Source organism: Aphanomyces astaci, assembly GCF_000520075.1.
Source record: "Aphanomyces astaci strain APO3 unplaced genomic scaffold supercont1.28, whole genome shotgun sequence".
Classification (NCBI taxonomy): domain Eukaryota; phylum Oomycota; class Saprolegniomycetes; order Saprolegniales; family Verrucalvaceae; genus Aphanomyces; species Aphanomyces astaci.
The window spans coordinates 350,970-374,869 of NW_009798291.1; the positions used below are offsets into that span (position 1 = coordinate 350,970).

Genomic DNA, 23,900 nt, shown 5'->3' on the forward strand with positions numbered 1-23,900 from the left:
TGATCAGTTCGGCAATCGACAACGAATTGATTCAATAACATAAATAATAATGAAATAAATGAGCACTTATACACAACTTAGTCAATGCCTTGATGGATGATCACTAACCACGTTCTGACTTGAAACTTCGTCACTGAACAAGAGGTCTATTGGATCCTGTCCGTTTGGGCGGAAGGAATGCAAGAATGGTTTCTCCCATAACTTTTACCCTAGGAGGTATTTCCTCGATCCAAAGGTATATTTGAATTCAGGAGTTTAACGTGCAGTCCGTGAGGGTTTTTATTTTGCTCCAGGTTTGAAATGAAGTTTCAGCACCTAATGGAACGTACTTAATGCAAACGCATTTTTAAAACAGGTAACTATACTTGAGTCTTAAAATAAAATTAAAGTTAAATAATCTATAGTATTACTATATCAGAGGTACAAATTATTAAAAGTATTGGACAAATATTACTATTTAAATAGTCTACTTCATTAAAGTACTACGTTTCATCGCTGGAATAATCGTTGCTTGCTAACGCAGAGCACAGTTTTGTAGTTGGGCCTTCAAGCTTCTGCAAACAGGATATATGATCGAAGACGATGAGATTAAAAAAAACTGCGTTAAAATCGGCCCAGTGGAAAATTTCTTTGCATTCGACTCGCCCAAACGGACAGTATGAAAAACGTAGGACCAGCTTACAGTACCGAGGGAGCTTACAGTTAAGCTGGCATTCATTGAAAAATTATCGGTTTTTCCTGTATTTTACACTAGAGGATGTGTAATAAAAAACTGAGTTTGAACTCTGGCATTGACAGTGAAACACTTTGAAACAGAATATCCTGTCACATAGAACGTTTGAAACCAAAATCTTGAATACAATTTTACCCCAAATATAGATAACTTGTATATAATGATATTTGGTTCCACTGCACTTGGTATCAAATGGTAGAGGCTACACAATTTTCATTCCTCTTTACAGTATTATATTGAGTATTGATATATACAGTTTATTGTATATTACTACCATATACTACCATATATGATACATCCGGATAATTATCCGTTAAGCTCCCTCCTACGATTTCGTCAATTCACAAATGAATAGAGAAATTTTGTGTTTGCTACAAATTAGTATATAACTTGGAAAATAATTGCGGTTGAGGATTTCAAAATCGCGAAATCATAGGGAGGTAATCAAGCAGGAATGATGCTCAATTTTCACTGTGCTTCCGTGTAATTTCTATACACCTATGTCTGATTTCACTTGAACTTCTCTGGTTATGAAGGTTTAGGTGGAGATATGTGGTACAGCAAATATGTTAATACCTGTATAATATAATATTAAATTGTACGTAACCCGTAAACCTATCAATCATTTCATTTCCAATCGGAGGTATTACACTACTTTACTCAATACTACTATAATAGTAGTACATTATTCGATAGAATCGTTGAAATTACTTCACAGTCAGTACTAACGTTAATACTTCGAAGTAGTAACATACATGGCCAGTTTATGGTGCATGGGACAGTTTGAGTGAGATGCAAGCTTTTGGAATAGCCAATCCAATCACTAGAAATATGAAATCGCCAAAAAAATAAGCAAAACCCGCATACTACATATTTTAAGCTTACAGTTAAACCGTGCACCATAAACCGTCCCTCCTATTTTGCCTTGACATGAGTGGAAATCGAAGTAAATGAACGTAAGCTGAAGTCCATTTTAGCCGATTAAATCACCAGAAGAATGCCCAACCTTTCTGCTTCATGCAGCACTTTTCAGAATTCAAATCCCGTTCCTAAGAGACGAGTAAGCTGCATTCTACGACGAGGTCTCTTTCAAGTGCACCATAAATTGGCCATCTACGTAGTTACTTGCAGTTTGACTTACACTGTACTGTAGTCCTACTATTAATAACGTCGATGGCCAGTTTATGGTGCACGGGACAGTTTAAGTTGCACTCAAATTGGCCAATGGAATAGCTTGAGTTTTGGAATAACCATTCTACGGAATTCGTAGGCCAGAACTTGACTTTTGTAAGAAATCGTAGGCACACTCAACAAAGTGAAACCTATCAATCATTTCCAATTGGGTAGTACTAATACATCGAATCTCGCCGACTGAACGGCGCCAATTGGCCAATCCGAAATTACTTGTCTCTAATTGGCTAACAAATTATTTTGGATTTCTACTGGAAGAGGAGAAGTGGATATTAGCCAATCAGATGTCTACGCCCGGTTTGTATCCACAAGAATATGCAAATCTATCTCCATGCTGCGTCAACCACATGCCCACACGTTCGCAATGACAACATTACACGTGTTTGAGTAATTAGTATGTATACAGGTAGGTATGGTACAGGACGCTACAACGAACGAAGACGACAATGTCTCCACCTAATCTACGCACACAACGCTTGGATGCGGAGGTCATCGGACCGACTGAACTCGGCGTTGGTCTTGCAGTCGATGGAGCAGAACCCCGCCACGGGTGCGCGTCGTCTGAGGAACGAACGTGTGCAGTTGAGGCACTTGATCGAGTCGTTTGCAGGCACGGAGTATGAGTCGCGTCGGGCGTCGCCGTGGTTGATACAGAATGCATCGTTTGACTCGATGACTAGTTCGTTCACCACAAGGCGGCGGAACACATGCGCAGCTGTGATCCGGGAGGCCGTGCAACCCGTGTCGACGAGCCAATTCACCGCTTCCGACTTGACAAAGTACCGGGAGACCTTCATGCGCGCATGACAGGCGATCTCATCGAACGCGGACTGGAGAGTTTCTTCGTCCAGCGCATCCGCTTCGTTGTCGGACGACGAGTCATCCGACACGTTTGATAGCGCCGTGCTGAGCGTTCGTGTGGTGGGTTGGCATGTTTTACACACACGAACCGGAGTCGCGTATCCAAGTTGAGGCAGTGCAATCAAGCTAGGACTGCAGTCCGCACAGACAAGGCATCCACAGGCTCGGCAGTGATGCCGCCGCCGAGTCCACGAGTTGAACTCGCCGTTGCAGGCCGTGCACGCATCGCTGGTGTGGTCAGGCTGCCATGGAGCAGGTTGGCTCTTCTGGGCAGTGTTGTTGGGCGAACGAAAGTCGAGTTGGAGCGATGTAGCGGAGGCGGCAGGAACTCCCATGACGCGAACGTGGAAGCAAATACAAAAATGGCCTCAGCTGATGATTTCTACTGTACCGGTAGTAATAGAAATAGCCGGTGCCAAGACTGAGAATTTGAGGTTGATGTGAGTGCCACTGTATCCACCTCTATGAATTAATACTTCTCATACACACCTTACACAGCAAGTCACTGTAAAGTGCTAGGTTAAGGTCAGCACTGACGTCCAGACGTCCAAGGCAGAAATAGGAGGGTGAGGTACTAATGCAAGCAAAGCGCCTGCTTCAGTGCTCTTGAAAGATGCAATGGACAACACGTAACGTTATGGTTGACGACAACGCGATGATGCAAATAGCAGCTAGCCTAAGTATCCCATTTCGGGATCTCAAGATCTCTGCTGAATTCGTGGAAGCGTCTATGACCAAGCATTTGATTACTACGTAGTACGCGTGCTGAGGTAGTAGCTACCTCCTTGCGTGATACATGGTTTCTTTAACGCGTTGTGAACTTAGCGAGAAACTTATAGTTATTAATAGGTAGATGGCCAAATCGTTCAGTGACTGACATGTCGAAATTATGAATTGCTGGGGGTTGTGACTCACACAGTAGTATATTCCTGTTTGTGCTTCAGTTTAGCAAGATGTTTGTATGTGTATACGTAAATCCATTGCGGTGGCATTCGACGTGGCATTTATGCGGCCTCGAAGTGCACTCTGACAAGTTATCTTATTTATTTAATCAAAGAGGGTATGTGTTTTTAATACGGTACAGTACCATCAATAACCTTTTCGCACTGTCAGAAATAACCCGTGACCTACAGTTTCGGTGTATCTGTAAACCGTACGTCCGTTATGACACTCAGATAACATGGCAGGTCTGCCTTTGTCCAGCGCAGCCCCCAAAATCATTGTGTCGGACATACTAATCGTGTACGGTAGGTAGGTAGGTATATACGCCAAAGGTTCGATGGTCAAGAATCTCAAAAGGCGATAGTCAATCGAATTATTCGCCTGTCTATAAGGCCTAAAATCAATGCTATTCATCCATGAATTGGGATTTGTCGTGAGATGGTATTGGTACTGTCTGTACATGGCCGACAGGGTTGGCAACATAAGGTCATTGTGCATGGGGCCTCGGACACACATGGCAAATCATACCGCCCAGCATTGCCCTGATTCTTTCGAGGGGGTGATTCGAAACGTCCCCCACCAAGTAAATTTGGGTTCCCTCCACAACAGCTAGGTCGACGAAAGATTCATTTCCTCTAGCTCAGTCTGGCGTTGGATTGCTATCGAGAGTCTCAATCATCGTGGTGGTTCTACGACGACCCTCACAGCTGACATGGGACTTCCTAGATTTGAAACAAAGGGTTGTCTGAGTCAACAAACGATGTCTTGAAGTTTGTATTACGGTTGAGCTACCTTCAACTACAGCTGGTTCCCAGATTGCACCATGCGCACTCAGATCGTCCACCGCCATGGATTGTAGTACTGTACAAACTCAAGTGCCACGTCAGCCAGTCCAATCCATCACGTTAAAGTGATGGATTGGCCACTGCACCATTTACCGTAACGTTAGTCGGTTAATCGATTGAGACGTTGGCTCCAGCGAAGTGATAACTTCGGAGCAAGGTACTGGGGCGATGACTTCATATCCTTGTACAGTAGCCCAAACGTAGCTTGTACTGTACATACATGGCGCATCAACAGTTATAATTCGTAGTATTTCACAATGCACTTTTTGCGCTGGGGGGTCTAACGTTACGGGGTACATGTAGGCAGTGCAACGGACCTCGAAGTAGCCTAAGATTGGTTCAATGAGTTCGTTCAATCAATTCAAGGTGCGAGTAAGTAGGTACTGTATGCAGCTGTACGAAGACCTGGTTTTTAATAGCAATGCAATCTAACCGCATGCCCCCCCCCCCAAATTAAATGAGGCGCTTATTTTGGGGCATTCTACAATAGTCGTGCGCTGCACTTGACAGTTGTCCTGATGTGGAACCTATGTGCGACCGCCAGTAGTACCGGTACATTGTATGCATAATTTTGGGGGACAATCTAGCCCTCAGCGCCGAGCTGAACAGGCTAATATCATTGTATGTACTTGAATACAAGTTGTGTTTATCAATTCACGAGGTCAACCGTCATTGTTGTCGTCGGGAGTACAGCTATACGCGCCCAACCTGTTGAGCAGCACGTCCAAGTCATTCGCATACGTCTAGCCAACAAGAAACGGTGAAACCAAACTCATCGTCCAGTAATGTTGTTATGTTTTCGTACCTGTACACCCATTTCAAGTTCCAAGAGGTGCGCTACATAACCCAATGTTAGGTACTATGAACATATTTCGCTCCATCAGTAGATCACACACTAAGTAGTGTCGATATAAAGACCAGTGGAATCCACCATCGCACCATCAAACGCGTCGTCGTCCGCGACGTTGTTCAGGTCCATTTGACGGTGTAGTTGGCGTGAAATATCCTTGACATGCAGCTCAAATACTTCATGCCGCAGCTGCTGTAGCTTTTCCACATTGTCCGTCGACGAAGTGGACGCAGCCAACATGGCGAGGACCTTGGTCTCGTCGGCATTGCCACCTCCGTTCTAACTTCATTCTTACACACGACATGGCCAGACAACCACTTTGCACCTCTGGGGTTTGCGCTGCTTTCATCGAAGTTGTCCACTCTTTCGGAGTCGTGGGTGTACGCGTATGCCACCGAGCTTTGGCTTGCTATGAAGACGTATTGCAACGATTGGTTTGGGTGGCTAGACCAAGATGACTCCCTTCGTTTTCCGTTGGAAGCATACCTCATACATGTGCATCAGAGCCTCGTGCTCCGCATCGTCTTGGTCGGCCACTGCCGCCTCTCGAGCGATGTCATCTTCGGTGTCTTGGCGCTTCAAAGTTCAATGGTTGGCAAGATTGTACACCTCCTTCCAGTGCATGTATATAGTCGAAGGGAACATGTACCGACTCGATTGGGTACTGCCCTGCCACCTTGCGGGCATGATCGACGCGCCATTGTTTCAGATTGTCGATCACACGGTCCATCTAACCACCCACAAATGATGTAAGTGTGTAACATGACACTATTGAATCGCCAGACATGACGACGTACATCGTCCACAGTGACGTCGTCCGAAGCTGGGGTACTATCCGTGTCGTCGTCTTCCAGAGCTGCACCTGTCGTCCGGCCATTCTCATCCTCCGCCTGGTGGTCAGCTTCGGCGTGGTTGTTGCTTTTTCCAGTCCACCCAACTGCGACGGCTGCAGGCGACGGGACGGATACGTCCAAAGGCGGAATCCGGGCAGGAGCGCGTTTGACGTTTTTGGTCGATTTGAGCAGGGAAAAGCGTGGCCCCCCGTGGGTTGAGCGATACGATTTCCATTGGAGGGGGGAGGGGGGGTCGGTGGGGGTCTCCGGACTGGCAAGCCTCGACGATACCAAGGTCATGGGCGGGAATAGCTTGGACGGTGGATGGGATGACGCCGACGGTTTGGTCGGGAGGGTTTTCACCGGCGGCCCTGCTGATGTCCCTTTGTCCGTACTTTTGAACAGCATCTGTATCACACATGTCCAATATGGTCACGAATACACGTTGCAGTGCAGGATGCTTGCTTGCGACGGACAGCTATTGAAGAACACATACCTGGATCAATTTCCGGCCATTATGTTGGTACTGCTCCATGGCGGATGTGACTGGCGCCGGCCGCACCCTAAATATAGCTAACGTTATTGCTAGTGAAGAAAACAACGGCGACATCAAATCGGCGACCTATTGTCTGCAATGGATTACTCCGTGGTATCCCTAGATACGCAGATACAGTAGGAGATCGTCTCGTTCTCGTCCTGCCATCGCCCAAGCAAGCCTTCATCCATGGACTTGTACAATTTCATCCAGCGATTGAAGTGTCTAGTAAACTAAAAACTGTACCAAAATATGTGGCTCGCGTGGCCTAATGGATAAGGCGCTGCCCTCCTAAGGCAGAGACTGCGGGTTCAAGTCCCGCCGTGAGTGATCTTTTTTCTATTACAACTCCATGGTATTGATATTATAATTCGTACGTAGTTCTTATTACTTGGAAGTACTGTAGTATACAAAAAACGTTATATTTACGGCCAATTTTGATGCAAGTTGCACTGGACTGTGAAAAGTGTTATACATCGCACATCGAACGTCACACTTCTAACCAACTTATCCACCAGTACTCACGCGACTCCTTAACATGCTATATCATCATCGCCAGCTCCAATTGAACCAATACTTGGACTTGGGTCGTGTGAGTTGTAGGGAGGTGGCCCGTCCTCCTTCTCCTCGTCGTTTCGGTGGCTTGGTCCACGTGTGCACTTGCCGGCGGAGCTCGTCCACGTTCACGTGGATGCCATTCGAAGCGTCCGACCGCGGAAACCAGCAGTCCATGGCCACGTCCGCCATGTCTCGGCGCTGGTAAAACAGCAAATACGCCGCCGACATGAGCGTCGACAGGTTCAGGTTAGTCACAACGGAGACCGTCATGTCATCCACACACCACCACGTCGTCCGGTCGCGGACGTACGCGACGTAGTGGCCCGCGCCCAGCACCCCCACGTGGCACACGATGCCGTAGAGGTCGTACCCTGGCGGGTCCGTCGCGGCCGTCGGGTACGGAAACGTCACGGCAATGTCATCTTTCCACACAAACGGCGTCGGCACCGGATCGTCCGGCTTTTGGTCGTCCTCCTTGTCACATATGGCGTTGTTCACGGTATCGCACGGTGGTGGCATGGGTGGTGTGTTGGGCTGATTGGTCGACTTGGTAGTGGTGGCGGCCAAGAATGGCGCCAATGATAACGTGGCCGGGAACCGAATCGACGCGTCGGCTTTGACCATGGACTGGGTTTCGGAAATCGATTGGAATCGCTTGAGTTGCACGACAAGGATCGGCGGCGTGCTCCACAGCGCCAGACGTTTTGTATGGGCCACAGACGTGAGACACCGACTGCAGTACATGTCGACCACTTCTTCTGAACACAGCATGCCCACACATTCCTACAGTATCACCCCATGCCGTGATATATGTCCATTTATATATGGCAAATATTTTGGCATTTCATGTCCTAGTTAGTACCTCCAGTGGATAGGCCGGCGGAGGCGTGACGTGGAATTGCACGTACGACTTATGAAGGTCCACGGGCGCCGCAGTAGTTTCTAAGGTTCACTTGGCCTTAGTTACTGTATTCGTCCGTGACTAGTTGGCGTTAGTTGCTCGTACTACTACTACCTACTGACTACTACCTACTCCTATTGGCAAGTCGATTCGGAGTGTGGGGGGCTCAATCGAATTTGAGCAGAAGAACCAAATCGGCAGACAATCGATGATCGACCAATCAAAAGCGAGAACACGAATCAAGTGGCCAATCAAAGTATCCATTCGTCGACGAATACAACGTCGAATTAGTGTGTGAATGAAAAAATTAGTGTGAAACGGGACGATTTTTTTCCCATACAAAAGTCAGTACAAAGAATCGATCAGAATTGGCAAAGATTCCGCACGAAAGTCAGTCAAATTTTGGGTCAAAGGGGGCAATAACTCACCAAGGCCCCAATCAATCGCGAGCATTTCATGCGGTTGCAACACCACCAGGTGGTTGTTTAATCCTTGTGTATTTTCAACTTTGCCGTTTTTGCCGTCATCGTCGTCGGCGGTGCCGCCGCCTCCGTCCGGATCGACAGGACACCCGACACATGCCGACGTCCATGGACACCTGGAACATGCAAGGCCGTCCGACGCCCGGACGTAGCGCAATGTAAACGGCCAAGTGGGATGGAAGGCGGGCGGCAGGCCAAAGTAGACGGACTTGTCCATGTCCTACGAGCAGCCACGATTAGAAGACGTTGCCAGCAACTTATGGACGAACGGGGGACGAGGTCGACAGCGGCGACGGGGGGGATGGAGGCAGGTGGGTGTGCACCCACTTATACAAATCGCGACCGGTCATAGGTGTCGCCGACGGCACCAACAGCGGCGTGCCGTACAGCTGCACACGAAATGGCTGCAAAAAGTAAAACGGAACCAACCGCTGCCGACGGTACACACACTGGTACCGGCGAGGCGACGGCAGCCCAGACAAAGGCGCGGCCAAGCCTACACACGTCGTCGCAGATATTGTCAAGTCGATTCGACATTCGAGTGTTTGGGTGCTCGCTCAATCGAAGTATCACCAAATCGGCAGAGAATCAATCGATATACGACCAATCAAAACCCACAACAAGAATCAAATCTCGACCAAGTCAAGTTTTGAATTAGTGGGTGACTGAATTTAGTGTGACACTGGACGATCGTTACATACAAAGGTCATCGATAAGTCTACTAAGTTTTGGGGGTAAAAGAAAAGTCAATAATACCATCATAAGAGTACACGTGAAGGTCTTGGGCAATGTCTGCTAGCACTTGCTTGGGCTGGACAATGCTATGGACTTTGTGACTGTGTACAATCGCAACGACGACTGAAGCATGGGTCGAACATGTCTGGGCTCCGTTCTGGTCATCGAGGGCCGCTAGGAGGTCGGCAACCACGGCCGTCGACTGCAATTGGATTTTACGCTTTTGAATCCGATGGCCGTGGCCTAGATGGACGTAGATGGTGCGCCACCGACTGGACGACGCCGGCAGCGGCACTTGGAGGAACGAAAACGGTTCGAATCGGTTGGATGTTTGTCCGCACTGGGAGCAGTCAACAGCGCTCTTGAACTGCCCTGTGAACAGCGCCGTGATGATTGACGGGTCCCGCAACACGTGGGCGCGCCACCACTCGTACGCGACTTCGCTGTCCGGTCGGTTGTTGCTGTCGGGTAGGTCCACGTATGGCTTGGTTGTTTGGATAGAGTTAGCTTTGTTTGGGCTGTGGGGGGAAACGAGGGGTCGACTCAGGTCTTCGTTGAGTCCTTGGAGAAGTACCGATAGACACTCGTGCGCGTCGTGCTGGAGGTGGCCTTGAAACTGGGGGTATAACTTGCCAATCGCTACTTTAAAAGTGAGGGGCGCGATGGGGCGCGACCGGTTGGGGGATGCCATGGCGCGCGCCAGGTCGCCATACACGGCCGCAAACACCCCCTGCATCCCGTGTGTGTTGGTCACGTTCACATCGTACACGTACGCTTGTGAGACAAAGTACTCTTGCAACGGCGTTGTGTGAAACAGGCACTGAAGCACAGCGTTCATAAAGCACGAGTTGCCTAGGTTGCTCAATCCTACAGCACATGTCATGGAAGGAGGCGTTGATCTGGTGGGGGGTAATGGGGAGATGGAAGCTGGTGGTGGTGGCATCTCGGCACTGGACGAAAAAGTAGAAGGCGGCGGCTGGCCCCACGCCGCTTCGATCGACCTCGACAGAAACGAAGCCAACGTTGTAGTGGACCTTGAATGGTCAGTCGTTGGCGTCAAAGGTTGCCACGGTAGCCACACTGCCCCACCCACAGGTCGATATAACAACACGTCTGAGGCTGGAGATGATGAAGAAGAAGCTTTCGTCGTGGCCATGTGCAGCAAGCTTGGGACAGAGTCCAGTGGCGTGCGACTGCTCAAGACAACGCTGGACACGCTAGACATCATAGTTATATAAGTATTGTTAACCGTGCTTATTCTAAACTGGAGCGAACAACAGCATGGAGAGAATGAGCCAATCCGATTGCACGAAACAACCATCGTCAACATCACATTCGTGTGGACCTTGAATTAGTGTGATACCAATACTCTTGAATTAGTGTGATACCACTACTCTCAGTTTATAGACAACATTTCGTAGGATTGTCAAGTTGATATACTGTACATTTTCGAAATTGAAGTGTTTCGAATGCGAACCAAATCGGCACACAATATCGATAAACGACCAACACTCATCACAACACTCATCACGTGGCCAATCAAATGCACTCGTCGACAATTCAACACCGAAATAGTGTGTGTGTGACTGAAATTAGTGTGAAACTGCTGGACGAAGTCAAAGAATCGATCTTTTTGGCGAATTATCCGCACAAATGTCAACAGGTAAATGACAATACAACAAAGAATCGATGATCGATAGATTTGGCAGCACAATTGCAATCTACATTTTAGAGTAACAGGACCAGACAATACAAATCAACGTGTGGGCATTCAACACATTGATAGAGATATTACCTAGAGCCAACGTTTCCGTTCGCGGGTCCCGCCGCCGCGGCGTCTGTTGTTGCTTCCGCCAAGATGGTGATTGTGTACACTTTGGATTCCAACTGCCGTTGGTCATTGGTGACGCGCACCACCGCCGCCGCCGCCGTTATGGGTTCGACTGGAGCAAAGGAATTCCTCCCATGTGTACGACATTCAGCACACATGATCGCGTAGAATCGGCACAGCGCGTCATACGTGGCTCGATTCACAAACACTTCGTCGTTTATATCATCATGACGATGGAAGTCCCCGTTGTTCGTTGGCAGCTTGGCCGCGAGCATGTGGCTATCGTCTAGAGCTAGGAATGGCGTCCACATCATCGCCCTGTCTACACGGAACCATGCTTGGCCGGGTACCCCTGGGTTTGTAGTGGGGTGGTACACTTGCAGCAGACCGTGGACGATTTGGATGGCGGTGGCGGGCTCGACGGCCGCGCCGAGCAGACGGACGTGCACCATGTCGCAACATTCATGCAAAGCGTGCAGCAGATCGGGCTGCTCGCTCGACAACCAGCCGCAAAAGTCGGCAAACGTGACCGTGTCACATGCGACTAGTAGTTGGTCGACCCATCGCGAGATGTGCTGGGCAAGGGGCGGCGGGGCCACGTGGGTATGAAGAATCACATGAGCGTGCAAGAGATATGTTGGACTTGGCACGACATGGTACAGCAGTTCCGTCAAGTCGGATACATGTCCGTCCACAGAGGCGGCGGCGGCGCTGGTCGGGTGGTGGTGGTTGACTGTTTGGGAGTCGGCAAACAGATCAAAGAGACACCGAAGGCCTTCTAACATAGACTCGTGCGCAGCAAATGCGAGATGCAGCATCCAATCCCGCAAAGTCGGAGCCAAGTTGATTGCATTGTTTTGGCTTTGGCCATTGTCCATATTGAAGCTGTCCAAGTAGCTCCTACATGCCCAAATCATGTAATATATTAATAATATATATATATATATATATATATACAGAGAAATACGCATGTTTCCGTACGCTGGAAAGACTGAAGATCGGACAAATGTGTCGTGCAGGACGTCCTTGGGCACGCCAACGCCGTGGCCGTATAACCCGTGGAGATGATGGAATCCGTTGTGCAGCGCCGCCATCTTCTCGGGATACAGCGTGGTTGGAGCATGGTACAGACCCAGCACATGCAACGTCGACGGGGTCGTGGTGAGTTCGTTGGACGGCAGCAGCGCGGCGGACGCGACGGGGGTCGTGGGAAGAGAATGCTCCTGGAAGGTCATGGCAGCACCGAGCGCATGGACCCAGCTGACCAACGTGAGACCACCCGCACAGATCGACCCGCCCGATGACATCATGCGCACGCGAAATGTTTCCCACTTGAGTTTCTCGGCCTTGGCGAACAACGTCGACTCGAACGTCGCGGCGGTACAAGCCACGCCACCGCCGCCATCCACTGAGTCAACAATGTCTACAGACGTCGGGATCACCCACGATAGCATCGTACGGACGTCCTTGCGCGTAATATACCCCGACTCAGTGCTGTCCAGCACGCGGAACACGAGTTTGAGCTGCTCTCGAGGGGTGCCGACCTTGAGAACGCACACAGTACTGATAAACTCCTTGTACTTGAGGGTACCAGACAGGTCTACGTTGATGCATCCAAAGAGGCGCTCGGCCAGCGCCGTGGGAAAGTTGGGCAGCAGTTCGCGCACCACGGAATGCACGAACACTTGCTTCGTCATCTGACCATGCCCCGACGCTCGATGGAAAGCTTGCGTCGCGCGCCGCGTCTCCGCTTCACCCAGACGGGCCTCGGCCACGGACTGCCGCAAGATCGTGTCAGGGAGGCCCAAGATCGACGACCACATCATCCCGACCGACGCTATCGTGGTTCTGCAGCGGGCGTATCCGGATAACACCCTCGTTATTATTATCCGGATTGCAATGTGAAGTTGAAGCTGTATCCAGCGGCGCCCTTTCGCCATGCATCGATGACAAGAGATAGTTCATACTACTGTAGTCCACAGCGAGAAGTATGCTGTGTACATTGGATGTACATGAAGGATTCATCTCGACGATGAAGGAGCAACTAGGTCGCAGTTCAAGGAGGATTTCCATTACTCTAGTTGTGTAGTTGTGGACAGGATGTTGACAGGCCGAAGGATCAGCCCCGACGTGAGGTGTACCCCAACATGCTGTAGATAGTGGGGGACAATACCTATTACTATGTACTACTAGTAGCCCAAACTACGTAGTACTACTACTTACGGTACTCCATTTTGCTGTGTCTTGGTTAGTTGATCGGTCGTCGTTTTATAACCTTGGCCCTTGCTAGTTTGTACACTAACAAGTACTAGTATCGAATAAGTATTTATATTAATACATACATAAATAATATATATAATAGAACCCGCAGAATCTTGTTACAGTTTTTTTGCGCTGCCGTGGTGCAAACTAACACTTAACGTGTGGGAGATGATGCTTCACACCGGAGTAGTTAATACTAACAGTACATAGTAGTAGTGTGATAACCATACAATCATGGGACACAGCAGCACAACACGATTCAATCTATCACAGCCGCGAGTGCCACGTCACCGCCGGTGCTATCTGCGCATGCAGGCGTAGGTACCACTCCAGCAGCACAATCCGCCGCGAGGCGTCGCACGGACCTGCGATCGCCTGGTACACTGTCGGCATGATCGTCGGCTCTTCCCACATCATTTTCTCCACAACAACCAGCGCAAACGGCAAGTCCCGACTGGGCAAGACTTTAAGCAGCTCAAACAGGAGCGCCGCCAGCGGTTCTGACCGAACTCTGTCGCATGCCCACTTGTCGCAGATCTCGACAAGTGCAAATCGAATGAGCGCCGCGTCCGCTGTCATGGCCAGCACGCCCATCGCCATGTCCTTGATATCATCTGGACGAGTGAACGTGGTCACCATGCGGCGAATGTACACGGCACCCATCTAAATGTTCATCTCTCGGTGGTTTTGATTATATCTAGGATGCATACCTCGGAGGCCTGGATAGGCCGATCCTTGGAGTACATTAGCACCAGCGCGCGAAGGATGCGGTGGGCGTGGCGATGCAGCGGCGCCCACGCATGCCCGATGCCAGGCAGGGCTAGCTCAAACAGCATGTCCAAGTTTAGCTGACGAACGTGGCCCATCAGTTGCAAGTACACGTGCAACCGGTGACCAAGTAGGATGTCATGTTGCTGCGACAGAGTGCTCTGTGACGTGGTGGTTGATGCTGTGCGAAGTGGCGCCAGCAAGAGTGTCGTCTAACGTTAGAGGGGGTACCTTGAGCTATCATGTGGACATAAAACACACAAGTACTCGTGCCTGAGTAGGCGACAGTCGGGCGGCATGTCCATGCATGATCTCGAACGAAATGGATGGCTGGTGGTCGTCGGAAGCGGTACATGTGGGATGCAAGATTGGAACGGAGCTCCAGGAAAGGAGGTCCATCGCCGCTGAGAGGAAGGCGGCGTCAATCGACGGCAAAGGCGCGTGCAACAGGGTCGTAGTGAGGGCCACGATGGCGTTCAAGGTCGGCTTGATATGAAGTGCCTTCGAAGAAGAGGTCGAGGATGAGGATGGTCGCGAGGCAGGAACGACCTGCGTGGTGAAGTCAGGACGCGGCACCACATTGTCGGAGGATACAAGCTGAAGGATACAAGTGTATTGGCTGTACATGGCATCCCTGGTGGCGACGGAGACATCTTGGAGGAGGTCGGTGACGGCGTGACGCATGGAAGGAGTCAACGTGTCTAGTGGTAGATGCGACTGGAGAGTCGGAGGTTGAGAACCCGTGGCCAAGGCATGGATGAGTGTCGTATACTGAAGTGCAGCGTCGTATATAAGGCTTTCGGGACACCGGAAGGTTTTGGACAAGGGGTGGCAAGAAGCGAGGACAAACCCAAGCGCGAGGCATGGCGATGATGTGAATGTTCCCGCTGTCGCTAAGGACGTCCTCTGTATCTCGTGGAAGAGTGTCCATGCTTCGTCAAAGCGATGGCTGTCGTCGTTGTCGACGGAAGTCGAGTTCTCGACAACCACTACAGCGACGAACAGCGCAAGGATGGCCGCGGTTGGACGGATCGATCGATCAGACCACGCATGTCGTAAATGGTGCAGAGAAGCCGATAGATCCGACGACGGGTCATCATGGGTGCGTGGGAACGCCGTGCGCACCTGATCAAGTACATGAGGAAGGTCCTGTATCCCAAGGACGGGCGGCGTCGATGCCTGTAGATGAGCCTGGAACGCTTCCATCCTTGATGATGTCAACAACATAATATTTCGAAGCATACATATTACTAGTATTATATGTTTGAAAACATACGAAATACTATTAATATTAGTAGTACATACATATAGTAACGTTATAAACATTTTGATGAAATTACACTAACAGTTAGTGTAACTAGTTAACGTAAAAATACGATTACTTTTATTAATACTAGTAGTCGTTAACTAACTTAACTGCCTTGAGATGTGTCCGTAGAAAGTAGTGGCGTACTGCCGTGATAACCTGTCGATAGGTTGGAAGAAGTATTGTACGACTACTGCCTGTGGGGGCAGCTACAAACTTGGATTCCTTGCCAAACACACTCAACGACGTCTCAGGGCAACCATCTTCTTTCTTGCCATGCCATGCCTCTAACCACTCGACAACATGCCAATGCCCAAAGTCGGCGGCGTACGCGATAGCGCTGGCGGCGTTGATGGAATCGACGGTGGTTGTATGGACTAGCTCTTGGACGACAGACAGGTGGCCTCCACTTGCAGCATATATGAGGGCCTTGTCATGACGAGGATGATCATTAAGAGGATGGTGGAGGAAGAATTGAATCACGTGCAGATGGCCTTCCGCCGCCGCCGCGGCCAACGCCGTGTCCAAATTAAACTCGACATTGTTTGCAACGAGCCATGACACGATGTCCGCCCGACCGTCTTCGGCAGCGTCGTTCATGGTGTCCGCCGTCAAGACTACGTTTGGTTTGTGCGCAAGCATGGCGGCTTGGTGGCCTGCGCGGAGGATAGCGTACCCGTCGGTCCACTCGCGGAAGGCCAGGCCAGGCATGAACGCCGTGATGGACGTGAAGAGCCCGACGGACGGATCCAAGAAAATGGCACACGCAATCGAAGGTGGAGGCGATGCCATGATGCGGGAAGATCACAAAGTGGAGGCGATCGCCAAGGACTTGCGTAGCTGGAGTGCGCGACATCCGGTGCCCTTGTTGTGTATCATGGGAGTGTTTGTAAAACGTTTAAAACACGTAGCTGTAAAACGTAAAAAAACAGTAGATTGCCCGATTATTAGAGAATGACCCGAAACATTTTTCATGACGAAACTGATTTAATTACATATAAACTCTAGTGAATACGTTTCATATTAACAATAGTATTACGAGTCCCACTGTTCCGATATATCGTACAGTACCACAGTATTTAAATTAGAACCATATACTGATCTTGTCAAAATTCACAATTTTGACTTTGACCAGCAATAACTTGGTGAAGCATACGTCGAACCCTTCAAAGCTTGCTTGTATGATGTAACGCGTTCAATCCTCTATAACAGCATAGTTGAAAGATCGTCCAAATCATCTTACTTGTTGAGAATGCGTAAAAAAGCTAAGGGGTCCATTTTCGGGCCATCTATTGTTTTTTACGTTAACTGTAAATTCACTGTCAAACTCTAACGTTTCAGAACTATACAGTACAATGTACCGTGTAGTATTTGTTTGGCGACGTTAAGTAACGTTAATGGAACGTCCAAACGGACGTTTTCTAAACACAGGCACTCCGGATATTGTCCGGATATGATCTGGGGATGCCAGTAACGGGAATGAAATCCGGCTAAGGCAACACCCACCCGTGATCTTTATGAGCACCGCGTTCGATGACACGTCGTTCGACGGCACCAGTGGTGGGAGCAATCGATGACATGACCATGTGGCAGGGCGATCATGGCTCATGCATGTGTAGGTGGTCCGCCATCCCACCTTAGCACGAGCGTCGTGAATCCGCGTCCGTGGGAATGGGGCAAGTACGTGACCCCGTTGTCGCGCGAAGGCTTCTTGGAAAAGCAAAGCCGCAAGGATCGCACCACGTGGAAGCGTCGGTGGGTGGTCATGCAAGACAACGTGTTGTACTTCTTCAAGGAACCGTTCCCGGCTACGAACGTCAACCTGTACGAGAACGACAACTTGCTCCTGCAGCTGTACCGTCACGGCTCGATTCAACTCGACACCGTCGTCACCGTATGCACAGCGGTATGTCTTCCACATGGTGTTTACTGTCGACATGTCATGCCCCACGAGTATAGAAGGAGTGGGGGCCCGCCGCGTTCCAGATCAAAGTTCACGAGCGCAAGCACATCTTCAAGGCCGCGTCAAAAGACCAAGTGCGTCGTCGTCCCTCATACACACGACCCCGCAAACAGCATCTTCTCGAGCTAACCATCCCGGACATGCTGCATAGATGAACAGTTGGCTCTTTGAATTCCATCGTTCCATTGCCAACCTCATCGTCATGCTCCGTTCCAAGGTACTAACTACTTCGAGCGTCCATATATATGTTGCTATTCTTCCATATGTATCCCATCATGTAGAGTCTCAGTGCCAGCATCACTCGGCACATCGAGAGCGCGCGGCGGCAGCATCGCAGCCAGTCGTTTGACTGCCGGGACCACATCATGTTTGACCAGCTGGCATATTGCGTGCCCTACGACGAGTACGCGGCGCCGCTGCGGCACTCGATAGACTATATCGCCGCCGCGTCGTCGTCGCCAAACAACACTCGCACACCCCTGGGTAGCACCCCCACCAGCAGCAGCTTCAAGAGCCCTTGCACCAGCCCCAACTTCTTTCCATTTCAGCTGGACGAACTCGGGATGGACGAGGACGATGCCGTGGACGAAGAAGCAGCAGCCTTGCAATTGCCTCCATCGTTTGACGAGTTGGTAGCGACCACTACGTGTGAAACAGCAACTCCAATAACGACCTCCGCCCCGTTACCCAGCTCCAACGCGCCGACTACCCCCGTGGCCAAACCAGTTGCAACCGTGAAACGAGCGTACGTACCGCCCCATCTCCGCAAGGGATACGTCTCGCCGCCGCCGCCAATGCCATCCTCAAACCCGCCGCCTCCGATCGAGTATACCCACCTACATGGCGATAGCGCCATGCACGGCACTCACATGTTTGGATGCACGTCGCTCGTGGGCAAGCGGCCGTCGCTGGAAGACATGATCTGTGTCCGCCCAGACTTTAGCCCAACCCAAGCCGTCTATGCTCTCTTTGACGGTCACTCTGGAGTTCACGTACGTATGTGTATACATTTGGCTTTGTGTGGTTTACTATTACCTTGCTGGCGTTGAAGTTTTAGCTGTAATGTTAATCATTATTATTATGTAGGATTTATTACAGTTTTATGTCTTTTTGTTGTTATGATGTTAGGAAATAAATCTTGGTTTTATGATATATTACAGCTAAAATTAATGTTTCAAATTTGTGGGTTGATTTATTTACTATATATATATATATATATATATATATTCATTCTATAAAGTCTTTTCTGATAACTTTAAATGACTTCTTGAAATTCTTCAAATTTTTTAAGGGAGGATAGTATGATGTACTTGAGAATCAACAACAGTGGCATTCTGCATTCGATGTGGGATATGATATTGTCTCCTTTTACCCAAAATTTGGCTGACTTTATGCTGAATCGCCAAATCTATCGATCGATTGTTTGTACTGTAAACGAGTTGTCCTGTGGTGATTGGTATCACACTAATTCAAGTCATACACTATTGTGCTTTCGAGTGAAATTTCGTGTGGTGGCGTGGTTTCTCGTTGGAGTTTAAATCGATTTGATTGGCTACCTCAGATGAGCTCAACATTATTAGCCAATCAAAACCTTCTAAGTGAAATTCAACCAATCAGATCGATTGTGTATCGGTTTGGTCGGCGCGATTCGATTGCACCCCGTCCCCAAATTTGTATCAAATCGACAATAATTCAATTTGCAATTGTGTCATTGTGTAGCCATCCAAATGGAGATATATGGGTATAATTACGATATAAATGATTGAAAATCGACACGTTTTTTATATGTATCCAAAAAGGTTTCGTGTTCATACAATAGTGTAATTAAAATGTAAAAACTAATTAAAATGTAAAAACTATTGCAATGAACGAAAACAGGTGGTCGACTGAATACATAGTTATACTATGGTATATACTGATGTAGATATCAGTTGGTGGTTCTGATCTCGTTGTTGAAATATATTGTGCATTTCGCCCAAATTTGGACTTGTGAATCCCCATTTGATCCAAGTTTAGCTTGTTACAAACTATACAAATATTATGATATATATATGGTTTTGCCCAATGTGGAGGAGGGACAGAGTCGAGTCAAACGTACGTTTGGATTGGCCGAATATATATATCGCCATGACGTGATTTGATTGGCTTTGGCGGTTCTAATCGAATCCATTCGGGCTCCAGTTTCGAATCAATTTGGCAATATGGTTTTGTCTGAACAAAGCATATTCGTTGATATGCGTTTATTTTAGTGTATATGTACGGTACATACATAGGCAGCCAAGTACGCCATGAACACGTTGCCTGCGAAGCTCCACGCTCACGTTGGCTTTGACACCCCCGGGGGTTGGCGGCAGGCGTGCACCGACATCTTTCGAGAAATCGACGCCGAGTGCCTCGTTGACCCGACCGCCGCGGCCACGGGCACCACGGCGTCGGTGGTGGTCGTCCGCGGAACCAAACTGCTCACAGCCAACATCGGAGACAGCCGCGCCGTCATGTCTGTGAAAGGCCAAGCCATCGACATTATGGGGGTGCAGCACCCAGGGCGTGAAGACGAACGCTCCCGCATCGAAAAGGTACTTGATATCACAATAAACGTGGAAAAAGTCATTGAAGTGTGCTGATGATTAGTATATATATATATATATTTCAAGGATGCTATAATTTTCTCCCCAACTTGGGAGATAATACTTATATATATATGTATTTTTACTGGCTGTCGAAGGAGATGCGAGTTTTGATTGTCTAATGAGCGATGGACGACCTTGGTTGACAAGGCAGTCTCGATATATATATATATATATTATCTGTAATGGAAGGAGATATATACATCAAATCAAACGAGGATGTGGTCGAGTGTTGTAGGAAATTCGAGCGTCTTTGATTGAGTGTGAAAAAGGGAGATAATATTTTAGATATTTAAATATTTTTTTAAAAATACTACTTTTGGCTAACCTGAATATATATATATATTTATATTTATTAGGCGGGCGGATGGGTTGTGGAAGAGCAAGAACTCCATATGAACAAGCTGCACGGGATGGACTTGAACGACCCGCTCATCGAGCAAAAGGCGAATCGTGTGGTTCAGTGGATGCATATTTTTCGCGTACGTGGGTGTTCGATCTAGATGAAGTAATTTTATATATTTATATATTTTCCAATCCTGGATTAGTTATATATAAATCGATTTTCGGACATGTGTTTGATTATTTGTTGATAGGTGAATGGCGAGTTGTCCGTGTCCAGGGCAATCGGCGACATCGATTACAAGCGCCCGAATGAGTGCTCGACGTGGTTCTACCCTGAGAACCATCCCCGCACAGCGTTCACGGATAGTTTGGTGATTGTCGACCCAGAATTTGAGGTATTTGGTAAAAAAAACATAAATATTATTTAAAAATATATATTTTGTGGATCGGGTAGGAATTCGAAATCACGCCAGAGATTGAGTTTTTTGTGCTCGCGTGCGATGGGCTGTGGGACACGATCACGAGCCAGGAAGCAGTGACCCACGTCCGGGAAAAGTTGCTCCAGAATCTGTCTATGCAGGACATCAGCTACTCCCTCGCCGACCTCGCGATTCGATCGGGGTCCCTTGATAACGTCAGTGTCGTCGTGACCCTGTTGCAAGATCGGAGTAGCATAACGTAACCATGTAGTGGTGTCCGCTGGGTTTTGCTCTATCACTTTATATAGTTTCGTATGGTTTCATGTGATTCTAAATAGACTGGAGGATGATAATAGAGTACACTATGCGTCGTTGATTCATACATTGGTATGTATCGATAGGTTACTCTAATTTCGAATAAAACCCACGGTTGATCGTAGCGCATAATCTCGGTTTCCAGTGTAACTTAGTATATCCCTCGTCGTGTTGGGTGGTAAACCCATGTACTATTAATAGTACTAGTAGTTAGTACTCCGGAGTACCTGTTATTAATAGTACTCCGGGTGTACATATTTCGAAGTAGATGTGAGAGGGCCTGAACTTCGAAACAACATGTTTATAGGCAAGTCACCAGATTGCACTCTGATATACTCCACAGTGCAATCTGGTGACTACGTAGTACTTAACTACTCCCTCTGATCCTAGTATCAACGATATTTTGTCGACTGGTTGTACTGTAGTAATATTGCAGAAATTCGAGATCGACTACTATTAATAGTTTATTTATTTCGAATATAATATCGTAAAATCTAATTTGTACTACGTGATACGCAAAAATTGGACCGATAACCTTATACGGGTACCGTATGTGCATAGCAACATCAACATTGGGTGCTGCTGGGTACAAAACAGCAGAGAGAGCAATGAACTTGGACAAATCATCATCTCGCGTGCATTGTAAACTTCAATTGTGATTTGTAGTATCGAGTGAGAAGCCATACATACTGTGTGTGTTGCTCTCGACGTTTAAACGACATCAGGTATTATACTACTGACACGTTTGATGTTTGCCACATAGCAGTTTTATGACCAATCATTGGATTTAAGTGAAATTTGTATCAATCAAAAGAGAAGAATCTTTCTTGGCTATAAGGTCATATAATTATATTGCCATATTCTTCCAAAAACAGTGTGTGTATTCTTCAAATAGAATCAGCCGCTCAACAACCCAAAGTTTCACCTGTTCACCGGACACTTGAAGAATGCATGAAGATTGTCTCAAATATATTGAAAACAAGAGGTGTCTTCGGCTGTATAATTTAATTCCCAGGAAGGTGTCAATATCACCTTAAATGTACCATGTCACCTTCGTTGTGATTGGCTCTACTGTACTGGATAAGGTAATCGTTTTACTAGTCTGTCGGTTTTATACTGCAAAACATCGTTCACTTGTGTTCGGATTACCACAAGTGGGTGATTGAGTTTGGCTGATGCGATCCGATGCTACAATCGGATTGGCTCTCTGAAATTTCCATGGACCAATAAGAGAGACTTGTCAACGGACTATCAACCAATCAAATGCCTTTCCGAGCTAACGATACAGTAATTCACCATAACAAGGCAATCGATCATCTATCCATCCTTCCATGGGACTCATTCGAATCTTGGCCACCAACCTCCGTCGACATGTCCACGGTCAAGGAATCGCTGCAGCATGGCGTCGCGTAAGGAGCTGCCGACATCATCATCGCCATCCACATCCCTGACCGCCACATTGTAGAGAAACGTTGGAGCTTGAGCCTGTATCCATGGGTGAGTACCTCCCGTCTCCACGCAGCACCGCCACGGACGTCGAATCTGTGGGCGAAGCGCAGCCACTCGTGCACAGCGTCACCAAAGAGCACAAGGAACAGCACGAAGGCACGATCCTCGGCTCGACGATCACCCTTACCAACACAATCCTCGGCTCTGGCACGTTGGCCGTGCCGTACGCGATCGCGTCGAGCGGGTACGGCGTCGGCGTCGCGGTGATGGTGACCATCGCGCTCCTCACGCAGTACTCGGTGCACTTGCTCATGCTAGCGAGCGACGCCGCGGGCAACGCCGCCGCCAAAACGTACGAAAGCCTCGGCCACCACACCATGGGAAAGTGGGGCACGTACTTGGCCGAGTTTACGTTCATCTTTGGTGGGTTTGGGACGCTCACGTCCTACTTCATCTTCATCACGGACCTCTTCTGCGTCGTGTTCTCTGTGCCCAAGGCGTACCGCGCGTGGGTGACCGTGGCCTGCACTGTCTTTGTCATTCTGCCGCTGTCTCTGCTTCGAAAACTCGGCAAGCTGCGCCTCTCGTCGCTGCTGGCCACGTGCGCCGTGGGCTACGTCGTGAGCTTGTTCTTCACCGTGTACATCGTCGTTCAGAGCTCGGACCACCCGATTGTCGTTGACACTCCCGCGGTACGTACCACTTGATGACGACGATGGACAGATATCGACCCCATCCCATGTTGCACATGTATCGAATTGATTCAAGGCTTGCTTGTATTCGCATTTGATATATTTGATTGAGTATCAACAATATGGAGCTTGCTTGCTGAATAATAAGAAATGGCAAGTCTTAATGGCCACAAGTACAGTCAAAACAGTCAAACGACAAAGGATCGCGCTTTCAAATGGCGTCGGGAGTTGTGTCTATCAATACATATATATATATATAATTTATATATATAGATATTATTGCCTTGCCATATTATGAGCCATCATCCAATATTTTTCATATATGTGTATATTATTGCCTTGCCATATTATGAACCATCCAATTTTTTTCAGCCGGCAATGACGACTACTGTATCTGTCTGGAGAACAAAAAATTATATATATATATATATATATATATCGCCTTGGTGTATATAAT

General features: G+C 48.3%; 7 protein-coding genes and 1 non-coding gene across 12 annotated transcripts in view; 3 read left to right on the forward strand and 5 right to left on the reverse strand.

Moving 5' to 3' along the window:
* Positions 1–2,285: 2,285 nt before the first annotated feature.
* H257_10456 (hypothetical protein) lies at positions 2,286–3,133 on the reverse strand. Its single transcript, XM_009837016.1, has one exon. The coding sequence runs from the start codon at positions 3,118–3,120 to the stop codon at positions 2,386–2,388; it is 735 nt and encodes a 244-aa protein (XP_009835318.1). The 5' UTR covers positions 3,121–3,133; the 3' UTR covers positions 2,286–2,385.
* A 2,011-nt stretch (positions 3,134–5,144) lies between these two features.
* Positions 5,145–6,824, reverse strand: H257_10457. Of its 2 annotated transcripts, XM_009837018.1 has the most exons (8): positions 6,752–6,824; positions 6,220–6,663; positions 6,072–6,152; positions 5,909–5,998; positions 5,748–5,831; positions 5,512–5,701; positions 5,378–5,409; positions 5,145–5,315 (listed from the first exon to the last, which is right to left on the reverse strand). In XM_009837018.1, the coding sequence occupies exons 1-8, from the start codon at positions 6,788–6,790 to the stop codon at positions 5,235–5,237; spliced, it is 1,041 nt and encodes a 346-aa protein (XP_009835320.1). In that variant the 5' UTR covers positions 6,791–6,824; the 3' UTR covers positions 5,145–5,234. The 2 variants fall into 2 exon arrangements, with proteins under 2 accessions (XP_009835320.1, XP_009835319.1); XM_009837017.1 differs by lacking the exons at positions 5,145–5,315; positions 5,378–5,409 and having other exon boundaries at positions 5,411–5,701.
* A 223-nt stretch (positions 6,825–7,047) lies between these two features.
* H257_10458 lies at positions 7,048–7,120 on the forward strand. Its single transcript has one exon. It is a non-coding gene; the product is annotated as a tRNA-Arg (tRNA).
* Positions 7,121–7,219: 99 nt separating this feature from the next.
* Positions 7,220–13,166, reverse strand: H257_10459 (hypothetical protein). Its single transcript, XM_009837019.1, has 7 exons — positions 12,279–13,166; positions 11,262–12,197; positions 9,488–10,683; positions 9,001–9,227; positions 8,678–8,951; positions 8,211–8,290; positions 7,220–8,131 (listed from the first exon to the last, which is right to left on the reverse strand). The coding sequence occupies exons 1-7, from the start codon at positions 13,121–13,123 to the stop codon at positions 7,340–7,342; spliced, it is 4,350 nt and encodes a 1,449-aa protein (XP_009835321.1). The 5' UTR covers positions 13,124–13,166; the 3' UTR covers positions 7,220–7,339.
* Positions 13,167–13,611: 445 nt separating this feature from the next.
* Positions 13,612–15,546, reverse strand: H257_10460 (hypothetical protein). The gene is made up of 3 exons (XM_009837020.1): positions 14,601–15,546; positions 14,270–14,539; positions 13,612–14,222 (listed from the first exon to the last, which is right to left on the reverse strand). Exons 1-3 carry the CDS (start codon positions 15,531–15,533, stop codon positions 13,827–13,829), a joined length of 1,599 nt encoding a protein of 532 aa, XP_009835322.1. The 5' UTR covers positions 15,534–15,546; the 3' UTR covers positions 13,612–13,826.
* A 173-nt stretch (positions 15,547–15,719) lies between these two features.
* On the reverse strand, positions 15,720–16,505 carry H257_10461 (hypothetical protein). Its single transcript, XM_009837021.1, has one exon. The coding sequence runs from the start codon at positions 16,423–16,425 to the stop codon at positions 15,721–15,723; it is 705 nt and encodes a 234-aa protein (XP_009835323.1). The 5' UTR covers positions 16,426–16,505; the 3' UTR covers position 15,720.
* A 609-nt stretch (positions 16,506–17,114) lies between these two features.
* On the forward strand, positions 17,115–21,343 carry H257_10462 (hypothetical protein). 3 transcript variants are annotated; one of them, XM_009837024.1, is made up of 9 exons: positions 17,115–17,193; positions 17,253–17,539; positions 17,593–17,670; positions 17,748–17,813; positions 17,878–18,588; positions 19,870–20,172; positions 20,583–20,731; positions 20,820–20,963; positions 21,023–21,343. In XM_009837024.1, exons 1-7 carry the CDS (start codon positions 17,151–17,153, stop codon positions 20,724–20,726), a joined length of 1,632 nt encoding a protein of 543 aa, XP_009835326.1. In that variant the 5' UTR covers positions 17,115–17,150; the 3' UTR covers positions 20,727–20,731; positions 20,820–20,963; positions 21,023–21,343. The 3 variants fall into 3 exon arrangements, with proteins under 3 accessions (XP_009835326.1, XP_009835325.1, XP_009835324.1); XM_009837023.1 differs by having other exon boundaries at positions 20,583–20,705; XM_009837022.1 differs by lacking the exon at positions 21,023–21,343 and having other exon boundaries at positions 20,583–20,705; positions 20,820–21,018.
* A 1,269-nt stretch (positions 21,344–22,612) lies between these two features.
* The window catches only part of H257_10463, a 3,137-nt gene continuing 1,849 nt past the window's right edge, over positions 22,613–23,900 (forward strand). The window contains exons 1-2 of one of the 2 annotated variants that reach the window (XM_009837026.1): positions 22,613–22,711; positions 22,768–23,443. In XM_009837026.1, the coding sequence (XP_009835328.1) occupies positions 22,674–22,711; positions 22,768–23,443 (714 nt within the window). In that variant the 5' untranslated portion in view covers positions 22,613–22,673. Of the gene's footprint in view, positions 23,444–23,900 lie in introns of both variants that reach the window. The other variant, XM_009837025.1, reaches the window with a different exon arrangement.